This window comes from Harpegnathos saltator, unplaced genomic scaffold (assembly GCF_003227715.2).
Source record: "Harpegnathos saltator strain DR-91 unplaced genomic scaffold, Hsal_v8.6 scaffold56, whole genome shotgun sequence".
NCBI classification, from domain to species: Eukaryota; Metazoa; Arthropoda; class Insecta; order Hymenoptera; family Formicidae; genus Harpegnathos; species Harpegnathos saltator.
This window is the reverse complement of record NW_020230382.1, coordinates 1722944-1736174: the sequence shown is the minus strand read 5'-3', so window position 1 is coordinate 1736174 and position 13231 is coordinate 1722944. Positions and strand designations below refer to the sequence as shown.

At 56.2% G+C, this 13231-nt stretch overlaps 1 protein-coding gene across 1 annotated transcript in view; it reads right to left on the bottom strand.

Moving 5' to 3' along the window:
- Positions 1-2547, bottom strand: part of LOC105185732 (fibroblast growth factor 18) — a 127358-nt gene extending 124811 nt beyond the window's left edge. Inside the window, exon 1 of the mRNA XM_025303627.1 lies at positions 1894-2547. Within this exon, the coding sequence (XP_025159412.1) occupies positions 1894-1907 (14 nt within the window). The 5' untranslated portion in view covers positions 1908-2547. The remainder of the gene's footprint in view (positions 1-1893) is intronic.
- Positions 2548-13231: the final 10684 nt, after the last annotated feature.

Sequence of the window (13231 nt, the reverse complement as noted above, 5' to 3'; positions counted from 1 at the left end):
TCAAGACGCATGAGCGCGAAGCAAGCGACTCGCCTCCTCGACGCGTCTAAGAACGCGTCTTCTAGGTCGGTGTAAGTCATGGCGATCGCGTAGTTTCGGCAAAAACACACACACGTTACCGGGGGGCGTTACAGAAAATCGTAAGACGCGTTAGAGTGCCCCGCGGGCTTCGCCCGTCTTCGACGATTCATCTTGATCGAAGTTCGAAAGGAACGAGCGGCATCGCATCGAAATAACAAGATCGTTGGCGCTTTCGATAAAATCTCATTGCATCAGCAGGGCGCAAGCTCAAGCAAGCTCAGGCTACAAACAAGCGGCAACGGTGATACTCCGAGATATCTACTCGGATACGAGATACGTACATTCTGCCGGATTAAAATACTCCGATCCAAGACTCGTTTCCAAGCATTATTCGCGCGTAGTTCGCTTGAAAAGTGGAGCTATCAGAAGAGGGAGGGAGTCAGATACACACACACACACACACACGCACGCACGCACGCATACACACGCACACAGGACGCGTCGCTGTATTCCTTCGGTGCCTCCACTCTTCAATCGATGTCCTCTCGCGCGACCCACCTCGACACTTGTCGCATTTCCCTGCCCCTCGTACTCTCGACGCTCGCGAACAATATGCCCAATTGTGTTAATGCATTCGCACAATCTCGCCGGCGCAGCCCCGAGCTAAATAGGAGGTCAGGGCAGTATCTCCGTAAATGCCGTGCACTTTGCGCGAGTCGTTATAGCAATCCCGGCCGGCTAGTCTCGCGCGCGCGCGGCGAGTATAAAGAGATTGCCAAAAATTGGAAAGGACGATACGCGGCACGCGCGAATGGGAGAGAGAGCGGCGCGCGACGCGCGAAAGAAACGGGTCTATCCCTTTAATCCGGTCGCCGGGCCAAGTGGTCTCGTGTCGTCTCGTGTCTAGCCGTGAGAAAATGTTCGTCTCTCTTCTCGTGAGCGCGGCAAGTCGTGCCACGGCTGTCGGTTCGCGCGAGACTCGCGGACGGACGCTGGCGTGCGCGTCGCGGATATTAGGACGCGTCTCATCGTCGCGATCTCTCTCGAGGGGCTCCTTCCGCCGTCCTCGTCCTCGTCCTCGTCCTCGGCGTCGCCGTCGCCGTCGCCGGGAGGACGTGGCGGGAGACGTGAGCGGAGGCGATAAATCTACGCGCGACATTGGTCCCATTGGACGGACTTCCTCTCTCCGCGCGGATGCGAAAATTGCAGCATGCAGCCCGCCGCGAGCGATCGCGGGGGCGGTCCGCGTCGGGAAGCGTCCGCTTATCGACATATCCGTCCGCCTTAACGCACTTATTCGGAAATTCTAAAGGTCAGCTGGAATGAGTCCGCGTTTTGTGTAAGCCACCATAAATTCGCCGGAATATTCCCACGCACACGCCGAGGAAGAAGCAGCGAAATTCTCCGCGTTATTCCTCGACTCTCCCTCCCGCCGCCCCCCCCCCTCCCCGGTCCCCTGGACTCGTGGGGACCGTGAAGGTCTCGCACGCGCGAGACCGACAAATATCGCCGTCGTTGTCGTCATCATCGTCGTCGCTCCAACGCGGCTTTTCGCGAAAGCTACCAAGCCTCCGGAACTATGCCGCGCTATGCGCGACGACGAATCTCGCGCGTTTCCTTTACGCAAGTTTCTCTCTTTCTCTCTCTCTCTCTCTCTCTCTCTCTCTCTCTCTCTCTCTCTCTCTCTCTCTCTCCCTCTGTAAAAGCGCAGCGCGCGAAGGGACTCGTGAATCGCGCGCGTGCAAATCTTGCTGACGAAAAAGGATAGAGAGAAAAAAGCGCGTCTACACAAAACGGAAGGCAGGGTAAAGGTAGGCAAGGCAAGGCAAGGCAAGGCAAGGCAAGGCAAGGCAGCGCAGCTCGTACACTGACCTTATAACGAACATGTGTGTCCCGTGGTCCCTGGATGGACAGTCATTGGGTCTCACACGGGGTGGCTCGTAGCGCTCACACGACGATGCTTCGAGTATGTATCCACGCACGCACGCAACGTGATCTTCGCGCGATCCTGACGCGGTTACCTCGCGACGGCCACGCGTGCGGGTGACACGCGTGCGTGCGCCGCGCCGTCGCACGATCCTCCTCGTGGCGTCCGGTCTCGCGATCCTCTCTCACCGAGAACTCCGATCGACCCCGCTCACGATATCCCGCGATACTCGCCGCGGCCGCGCGCCGACGAGATCCTCTCTCCTCGGGACAGATTCTCCTGACTCGCCGGCGTGACTTCCCACTTGCTCTTCCTCGCACCCTCGCCGCCGGCACCCTTTTCTTTCCTTTCCGCGCGATCCCGCGATCTCTCGTCCGCGCGAGTCGCCGGCTCGAGTCGCGTCAAGTGCGAACAACTTCCGCCGCGAAAGTGCGCTAAAGTGAGCGCTGGACGACGACGACGACGACGACGACGACGACGACGACGTTGGAAGACGACGATGACGATGACGGCAATGATGACGGGGACGTGGACGTCGACGGCGGCGACGGCGATGACAACGGCGACGGCGACGGCAACGGCGACAACGACGACGACGACGGCAACGACGACGACGACGACGACGACGACGGCGACGACGACGAGGACGATGACGACGACGACGACGGTGTCTCGTGGCGGTGGTCGATAGCGCGGCGCTCTACTGACGTCGCGACGCCTCGTCGTGTCGTGGCCCGCGGCTCCTGCCCTCCCGCTCCCCGTGGCGCCCCACGACGCCCTCACTCACTCCGGAACAACCCGGAAACTGACGAACCACCACCCCCGCCCCCGCAAACTACCCTTATTTCGTGCCCCCACTTGCAACGCTGCCACCACCACCGCCGCCGCCGCCGCCGCCGCCGCCGCCGCCGCCGCCGCCGACGTCGTCGTCGTCGTTGATGTCGTCGACGCCGCCGCCGCCACCCGAAGGACGATCCCGACTCCTCCACGCGGAGGAGGCATCCACCGGCGATATCTCTTTCTCCTTCCTCTTGTGCCGCCTCCGCTCCTACTTTCCTCGATGTTTCGGAATTACTTCGATTCGATCGCGACCGACGCTGAAGGGTGAGACGAACTTCCGGCGACGGCATTTCCAGATTCGCGACTTCATTACCGTCTTGCGTCATGCATTGCAACGAGTTTTACGAGGGAGAGAGGATGATTCAAGTTGTTTCGCGGCTAATGCAATTGCTCGTTGCGCGCCGTTCGATTCGTAAAAAGTGCTGCGGGAGCAAGCAGTAGAGTTTTCATTGAAATCATCGTATGCCGTATCGTCATCGTTGAACATCCGAGTGAGATTAAGTTTGCCGGTAATTTGGTCCGTGAAATGTGTGCACGCAGGAATTCGGTATTTTGCGCGATGATGAAATTACACGACACTGAGTTTTCTTCTCGACTCGATTTGTCGAAACAAAGATTTTGTATTGTCGGAGCGCGAATGAAATTTGAACGGACGCTATGTGCGTAAACAATTGGAAGTATAAATGCGGCGAAATCTCGACGCAGGAAAGGACCGTGACACGCGTGTAGCAGCATCGCGGATTCTCACGCGAAGGACTTCAAGTCCCGAGAGGCGTCTACATTCCTCCCAGTAGTGAGAATCGCGTGTTGCGCGCCTTATTGTCTCTTTTCACTTCATAAGAGCAAGAGTAATAATAGTTTCGCGCAATAAAGCTGCAAAGCGAGAAAGAAAGACAGAGAGAGAGAGAGAGAGAGAGAGAGAGAGAGAGAGAGGGACGCGGCGAGAAGAACGCTCGTTGTTCTCCGCGTTCGCGTTATTTCGGTGACGTTTCTTTGTTGCGCGCGCGTTGCGTGCGCGTGAACTGTGCGAAAGTTTAAAGGAAAAGCCAACAAAGAGGCACGGACGGAAGAGAGAGAGAGAGAGAGAGAGAGAGAGAGAGAGAGAGAAAGAGAGGAAGAGAGAAAATCCGGCGGGCAGTCGGCCGACCACGTGGGTGCCGTCCCCGTTATCCCGACGTGGCCGTGTGCCAAATAACTCACTTGGCACGCGTAAACAATTACTCCAAAAGTCATATTATCGCGTTACATTACGCGTATATATTTCACGCGTGCGTCTCCGCGGGCGGCGGCGTTGTCTCGCGGCTCTCTCGCAATTCGCGGATCATCTCCGACGCTTCGGCGCTTCTTCTTGTCACATCCCACTAACCTCCCTCGTCGAAGCGGACTAGACGGTCAGGCGCGAAACCACGACACGCGACACAAGCGCGACCAGGTTAACTTCGGTAACGACGAGAAAGGACAAAGTCCGTCATCAGTTGTTAAACGAAGACGCAAGTGTGATACTCCGATACTCGTCCGCGGAGATAACGTTCGACAGGCTTTCAACACACACGGTTGCGTGGACTTAACGACGAGCCTAGCCTAGCCGTGAATCACCGAGTCGAAGGATATTCGCGAGATTATATAGACCGCGCACCGCGGATTAAATCGATTGGCCGATTACGCAATCTCTCATTGCTCTCGGTAAACATCCTTTTCATGCCTGCGGCTCAGCCTGGCGAGCGCTCCGCATCCGTCGATCGATTTGGGCAATCGCCAAGCTCGATTGCCGATTGTCAATCGTGGGTCAAGAGCCGCGATCGCGATGTCCGTTTGAGGTGTGTTCTCGATAGCTTCTACCCTGCGCTCGAGCGATCGGTACCCCCGTCTTCACTCCATGGATACACACACACACACACAGAGAGAGAGAGAGAGAGAGAGAGAGAGAGGGGGGGGAGAAATTCGCCGGTTGCGGTCCAACGTTTATCCACGGACACGTGCGGGTCACTGTGCCGCAAAGTTTGCGGGAGTCGGCCGGAGGAATTCAGACGACGTGCCTCGTACTCGTACACGCATAATTCACCTACGCAAGACGGCAGCTATGCGCGAATGCCGCGTGTTTAACTTGACAGCGGTGTTTGCAGAAGCAACACGTAATGCCGGCGTATTTGTCCGCCGCGCCTGGCTGTTGTTTTCCCGACTGTGCCGATTTTTCAGTTATCAAGCATGTAGCGACGATCGCGAGAGCGTCTCGCGGCCAACAGGTGCGAGTCGGGCCGTCTCTGCCGACGCGAAGAAAATGACGAGACGTGATGACGAACGATCACGAACGATCAGGAGGGGTGCTTTTTAATTGGCGTTGTCGCAAGCGGGGACTCGCGATTTCGTAGATATCGCGCTCCGAAGGTTACCGTTACGACGTACCGATTGCATAATAAACGGCCGGCGCACGAGTTATGCAAATCGACGACGACGACGGCGGCGGATGATTTAGTCGATAAACTGGATCGAGCGGCGCCGAGAGGCCACACACGACGCGCGCGCCTCGCACCTTCGATCGAGATTGTACGTTCCTCCGTGAAATTATTCTTCAGAGTGAAACGCGTACGACCGCCGCCGCGCCATGATTTACGGGCCGTGCGACACGCTCGGGCGTTGATCGAACCCCGAGGAATCTTCGAGTCCCGGACGTGTCATCGTCAGCGACGCGACATCGATCCAGCGGTTCGCGCTCGTGATCGTCACCGAGGGCGGAAAAGTACGTAACGATACACCGCGCGCGAGATAAAAGCTTGTATCATAAAAGAATAAACGACGCTGCAACAAACTATGCGCGCGCGGTGATCCTCAAATAAAATCCTGCTGACCGCGGGGGTCTCCGTCTCGTTAAAACGTTACACGAACATCAACGAGTTACGAGATTCCGCCATTTTATGAAGCCGGGGGAAAGTGGGTCTGAGAGATCTTCAGGTAAACTGTCGAGAGAGACAGAGAGAGAGAGAGAGAGAGAGAAACGATAGCTAAGGTCGCGCGGCTCTTGCCCTCTTCCGTAAAAAAATTATCGCGACTATCGGAGGAAAGAGAATATTAAGAGAGCTGACGAGAGGAATGGAAAATTTCGATTAGCCTCGTTCCTTTCGATACTTCGCGGTCGTGCGTGTAAAGAAAATTTGCGTGTGAAAAGGAACGGCATCGCCGCGAGTACGCGAGTTTGCATGTCTAGATACCCCGGCGGAAATCGATAGAATCTGTCTCTCTCTCATTCACTCACTCACACTCACGCGTCTCCTCTTTATTAAATCGCGGCCGATTGGTCTCGCGTGAGAAATGCGCGACGCTGCGAGAGCCGCCGCCCGGGACCCTCCCGGTCGATTTCTCTTATTTCCGAGCGGCCCGCGCGCTATTGTGATCAGGCTTCTATTTTTGTCCGACGCATTCTAATTTCGCGAGGGCGCCAGCTGAGGAGCAAAAAAACACGGACGAAAGCGTAGGCGGGCGGCTCATTCGTTTCCCTCGTCGCGCGTTCCGTCTCTCTTCCTTGAGGATTAAGCGGTCTGTATGAGCCACGACGGCGACGTAAAGGAGATCGCGATGAACTCAGGCATCCATCCCCTGTTCCTCGAATTCGTGTGCGCGTGTTACCGATCTGTTGACACACACGGCGCACTTAAGCGTCTGAAATCCATACGGCGCCAATGCCGTGGTTTACACGGCGGAATTCTTACGGCGCTGCTATTTCTTTCCCGGCCAGATGCTCATCTCGCGCGAGCACGCGCGTGTTATTTGACTTGGCAGTTTCTTCGATCTTCTTCACCGGCTGCGTGTTTTAATGCGAAGTGAATGCGAACGAAGGAGGTGCATTCTCGCGGAGATTGACAATTACCGTACTCTTTCTCTCTCTCTCTCTCTCTCTCTCTCTCTCTCTCTCTCTCTCTCTCTCTCTCCCGTCGGTGCTATGTCGCGAATGCTATGTCGCATCGCGACATCGCTCGTCTACGATAATGCCGAGTAATTGGCCACAGGTGAGAAATCTAGCGAAGTAGCCATCGGGGATGATTATTTACCAGCGCGCACGGGGGAGACTTTTCTCCCATATCCTGCTGTTATTTGTACCGTTCGGAATTCGGTAGCCGTTGCCGCGACCTTCTTCAGGTGACCTCTGATCTTCAGCGTCGCCGAAAGACCAGAGAGTCTCGGGCAATTTCACGGACCGCCAACGACAGACGGCGGACCACTGGCTGGTTACCGCGTAGACGGTATTCCTATCGCGGTACTCCCATCATCGGCTCGACAATGCAAAGGTTATCGACAATGGCGCACAGCCAGAAATAGCAGACGGTGCATTGTGTGTTTAGCAGTGTATAGGATATCCGGACGGCTCTCGGGTGGGGGAGTGGGGGGGGAGGGGCAGGGTCGGTGGGTGGAAGGTCCGACGGTGGAGGGGTGAATATTCGTGGTTCCGGAGATACAACGCGACGCGAATTGCTCTCGACTCGCCCGGCCCGCGTCGCCCCCGTACGGTTCCAGTCCAGAAATTTTTGGCTTAAGCAACCGCTAATTGTAATCGAAAAGTCGAGGCCGGGGGATTCGGTCACGCAGGCGGTTCTTGTTTCTTGTTGTGACGTGGCTTTTTCCCGAGACGCCGCCGCCTACCGGATAGACGGCAGTTTCCCGAAAGTTGCGACTTGTTAACGCGATTATACGACGACTGGCGTCCCCGCGAATTGCGATTATCGATCCCCCTCTCGCGGAGGGCGGCTCGCGGGGGCGCGGGGGCGACGGAGGGGGAGAAAAAATGTGTATGTTTCATTCGGGGCGAATCTCGCGTGTGAGCACTTGGGCGGAAACATGCGTGGGATGTCTCGGTCTCGGTAGCAGCTCGTTGTATGCGTCGCCACGTGCCGACACGAAGACTTGCGTCAGAGAGAGAGAGAGAGAGAGAGAGAGAGGGACCGGAGGGATTCCGGCCAGACTGATCGACGCGGATTCCACTGTCGACGTGGTGACACCGCGAGCCGACGCTCGATACGCATACGACGGTCGCGAGGAAATCCCACATAATCGTGCGTAATGATCGGGACGCAATGAACATGAAGGCCCAAGTCGGTGCGATGCGTGAGAAGAGCGGCCGTGAGGGGCCGCGGCTTCGTCAAAGTCGCAACTCAAAGCAAAGCTTTGAGGGACGAGAAAAGCACGCGGAAGCATCTCATGTGCGCGGTGCTGCGGACAGGCGTTAACCTGTCCACGGAATCTCAATGTTTACTTGTTGAGTGCACTTGTCGGCTGGTGGTTGCAGGACACGCGTTCGCGCAACTACGTCACAGTTGCGCCCGCTGGTGCAATCGTATCACAGCTCGCTAATCGTAATCGGCCGCGTGCGCAGCAAAAAGCCGAGCTCTACAAGCAAAGTCCTTCGCTTACTGAATGAGAGACTCACCCGTGCAGCAACTCGTACAAGAGAGCCAGCATTCTGTAGCGGTGTATCAGGTGCTGCTTCGGCATACTCCCGTAATATACGGCCGATCGCCGCGACGCGGCGACGTTCTTCTCGCGCGAATGAACCCGTTGCGACACGCGACGCGTTTTCACTCCCCCGGGTATACGTCGGCGAAAACTCGAGAGAGCTCGCTGAGGAAGTCCGTCGCCGTAGAACGTCGCCGATGACGGTGGTGGGCGCGGGGCCATCGGCGAGGGGACATTCCGAAGGAGCTTTAACGTTTATCCCATCCTATGATAGGGGGAAGGATCTTCGTTGTGTGTACACAAAAGGGGGTATGGGAGAAGGGATGACAGTGAGAACGAGACGAGGAGAGGGAGAGAGAGAGAGAGACAGACAGACAGACAGAATCCGACGCGCCAGCAGTTGCCCCGCGCAACCCTTACGTTCTTACGCCCACTCTTATGAATCAGTGGATGAATGAATCGACTTTGCCCCACTTTTCGGCGCGTGGGTGTATCGTATCAGCCGGCCAGTCTGACATTTTCGCGTGGCGGCGACGGCCACCCTCGCTGCCGGCAGCGGCAGCGACATCGGCAACGGCAGCAGCGACGACGGCAGCGGTAGCAGCAGCAGCAGCAGCAGCAGCAGCAGCAGCAGCAGCAGTAACAGCAGCCCGTGGCGACGTCGTGGGCGTCGTGCTGACTCTATATCTACCCACGTGAAGTAGACGGTAGTCTGGGACGCGACCACGCAAAAATCCATTTCCACGATCGCCCCGTTTCGACGGAAAAACAAAATCATATCGCTGCCACAGCCAAGCCGTGCGCGCCGCCGCCGCCGCCGCCGCCGCCTCCTTTCAAGCATCGCGGCCGCTTTTATATGGACACACATTTATTACGCTGTCCGAAATCGATCGCGATCGATGGAGCTCGCCCTCCTCTCCTCTCCTCCGCCGCTGAGTCACGTTGTACGCTGCGTGCGTATGTACGTATATCGCGGCGAGACAACAAACAGCGCCACTAGAGAGCAGTCGCGGGGAGAGAGAGGAGAGGGGGGGTCCCTTTTCGCGCAAAAGAAGAACTATATATATATATATATATAGGGATTTTATAATTTATATAGCTGACGCACAAGAGGCTTTTTACGCGCTTTTAATGCCGCTCTGCGAAGGGCTGCCGGCGGGCTTGTTTCGCCTCGTCACGGCGAGCTCCTCATCATTTTCGTCGACGCGGAGCGCGCGCGCTCCGCGGAGATATCGAGGGGCGCTATCGACGTCTAGTTCTCGCGATGACGCGGAGCGTAGGAATTAGAAACCGCGACTAATTCCCCGTTTTGTGTTTTCGTGCCGCGCGTCCCGGGCAAGTTATCGACTAACTCTCGAGGAAAGTCGTAGTCGTAGCGCACCGCGAGACGCGGTCCGATTAGCGTTGTAGTGGTGAGCGTGTAGCCGTTGAATGACGTCAACGGTGTCCCTGTATCCCGAGCTCTCTCCCATTAAATTCGACCGAGCGCCGAAAAATATAAGAGAAAATCTCACGAGCGAGATAACGCGCTTCTCGCTCTCTCCCTCGCTCTGTCTCGTCTCTCCTCCTCGCCCCCCTCTCCCTCGTTCGCAATTAATCCGCTGCTACTCGTTAATAACCGCCCCTCTCTCTCTCTCTCGCGCCGATACTCCCGTTTCTCGCGATGACCCTTTAACCTTGGGCCGCGGCAAATGTCACTGATCGATATCGTTTTCGTCGACGCATTTTCGTCGCGCCGTACACGTTCCGCGCACACGAGACGACGCACCGTCGTCTCGCCGACGGTACGCGGGGACGATCTCGATGACGTCACTTATCACGCCGAAACGGCGAAATCGATTTGACCGCCGCGAGGCGAGGTACGTACCTCCCGAGACACACACACACACACACACACACACACACACTCATCGTCGTGCGATCGTGCATCTCGCGCGATATCGCGCGAGATCGATGACGCGCCGCGCAAAGGGTTACCGCCGACGAGACGAGACGAAGAGGGACGAGTGTGCAGCGCGGGCGCGCGCGCGCGCGCGCGTCCGGGCGCCGAACGTGTCGCGGGCACGTTTCCCGCGACTTAAACGGTACTCCCGAGGCACCACTAACGTCGTACTCTCCGTAAAGCGAATCGGCCACGTGCGCCGAGGAATTACCGTTTCATTATACGGACGACAAAGAGAGCTATAGGAGCAACCACGGCCACGGGAGAGGGGCAGTGTTGAGGCAGTCCCAGGCGTAGTAAGCATAAAATCAACTCGGCGGAGACGCATGGGGTTCTACGTATGCCTCACGCACGTACGGCGCGAGAGGCATGTAGCTGCAAATAATAACAGCGATTGTACAGCACGTTCCACGCGGAGGGCCGCGCCACGCCGCGCCGTTCCGTCGCTCAAGGACGAGAGACACCGAGTCGCCGAGTCGCTGAGCAGCGAGACGCGAGTAGCGCGAGCGCAGGCTCTCCTCGGAGGTGCACCCTCGAGCGCGCGAGCGAGAACGAAAGCGCGCAACGCGCGATAAGAGCGATCGCGACGCGGAACGGAGCCGCCGCGTTCCGCGCGGAGTTGGATTTCGACTCTCGTGCAACGAACACCGCGAGAGCGCATCAGCTCTCGAGCGCGTGAAATTAACACGATTACGCTGTCGCCCACAACAACGGCGACAAATCTGCGATAACAACGCTCAAATTGCATTGACGTATCTCTGATTGCGCTCTCAGCAGCCGGGAGCTTAATCGGAATCGACTCCCGCGTGTTATATCTTCTCTTTTACCCAACGTCCCGTCGGAATCGAGCCGAAAGGGCACCGCGCGACGGCCACGTAATGCGCGAAGACCGTGAAGTTGGAAAGTGCTGTATAACGCGTCGCGTTTCCAAGGCGATTACGCGCCGCTGACGCGCGTTTCTAGCCCTTGTGTTCCGCGATGGTATGTCAAGTGCGAGCCTCACAAATGAACGCGAGCGCGAATCTAGGCACGACGCGGAAAAGCAAACAATGGTCGGGGGGCGGTAGGCGGCGAGCGGGGAGGGGGGGTCTTTAAACATGTCGCGTGGACCGCGCAGCGCGCGAGACCATCTCTAGCCGAAACATCGAGCGTCAATGTCCAAGTTATTCATTGCGCGAATCGCGGAGTCCAGGCGGGGCGGGGGGGGCGAGGGGGAGGCAGGCTCTTTATGTGCAAATGAGCAATAAAAGGAGAATGCAATCCATCATCGCGATACGCGACGGTCATGAAACCTCCTCAGAGACGGCGGCGTCAACACGGGAGAGAATAAAGACGTCGCCTCTCTCAGGCGCGAGTTTATCCGCGCGAGTTCGTCGCGCGACAAATCTCCATCGCGCGTCCGCAACCCCGGCGGAACGACGGGGAACGGTCTAGTCGAGCGCAGCATCTATCGGCGATTAAAGCTACACAGGGCTATCTCTGCGCGCACAAGCGGACGGATAATAAAGCAGAAGCTCGCTCTCTATCGGTCGTTGCAGCCTGGCGAAATATTCGAAATATTTATGGGCGAGATCGGACGAGAATCGGGGCTGATATTACCGCGGCGCGTAGGCGACACACACACACACACACACACACACGGGTATGCACAAGCGCGCGCATATATACGTGTACACATAGCTGCGTATACGTACATACGAAGACTCTACGTTCGCCATCTATAAGCACGTACTAGCGCACGTACATGTGTGCGAGCGTTGAAACCGTATCCGAAGGAAGAGGAGCTTCCACGTTCTTGGATATTGTGCCATTCTCTTCGATGGCCATACATAACTGCGCCCCTTTCTCAACGGGCTCGCTGTCTCATTCTCCGCCGTGAGCTCGTTCATTCAGCACGCCAAATCAATGAGCGTTATTTTTGGCGGTGCCTGGCGTCTCTGCAGCCGTGCGCGCGTACGACAGCTCGTTTGCGCAAAAATCTCACGTACTCACCTCGAATTCACGTCGACGCTCCACGGTGTCACGTGCTAATGCGTCAGCGATCGCGTTGCGCTTCCACGTGCACGAGAGAGGAGAAGGTCGAAGTCATCGACGTGCGCGCGAGCGTGCGTATCTGTCGAACAAACGAACCGTTTTTTTTTGTTTTTTTTTTTTTTATTAAAAATCGAGAATCGTAATCGTTGCTTCGCAAGCAGCAGCCTGGAGAGTCGTAGTTTTCTTTTTTTTCATGTTGTTACAATGCCTTGACGCATTTATTATTTATACCTTGACATTTCGTAAGAGGTAAACCTCGCGCGCTGTGCGCACGCGAATCGGTCAACGAAAAGACAGAATAAGGTGGATTTTATTCCGAGGTAATTCGCTCGGTAATTACTCAATTAGGCAACTGCTGGAAGACTAATACACTCGAGAGTTCAAACACACGGTAACATAATTTACTGGTACGCCGCTTTCGACCGGATTAGGGCGCTCTCTCTCTCTCTCTCTCTCTCTCTCTCTCTCTCTCTCTCTCTCTCCCTCTCTCTCTCTCTCGCTTTCAGTGGTTGGGGTCTGACAGCCGCTATTTTTAGCCCTGTTGATTGCACGTAAAAAAGAGCGGACCTGTTATCCTTCCTCGGCAAATCTCGGCAAGAGTCGCAAATGGGAGACGGTTCGGTATTTTTTACGATAAATACACGCGAAGCGAGACGCGCATAGAAATGCGTGAAAGGCGTAAAGTCAAACTAGGAATTATTTAACTATTTCGCTAGTCGAGCTGAAATATGTAATTTATTAATAGGAAAAACATTTTCTCTCTCTCTCTCTCTCTCTCTCTCTCTCTTTTTTGGAGGGGCGCTAATATATTTCACACACAGCAATACGATCAATTTTCCTTGCAATAAAAATTATGCGCTCCTCCTTAATACCACATTTTTTATCCGAGAGACGCGTACTCGCAGTGCGCTGTTTGCGAAGATTCGAGCGGTGACTAACTCTGAGCGTGCGGAGGCGTACCGTCCTTTCGCGACTGTGTCTTCTATTGTTCTACCTAAGCCGACTTCTCGGTATCGCATCCCTCT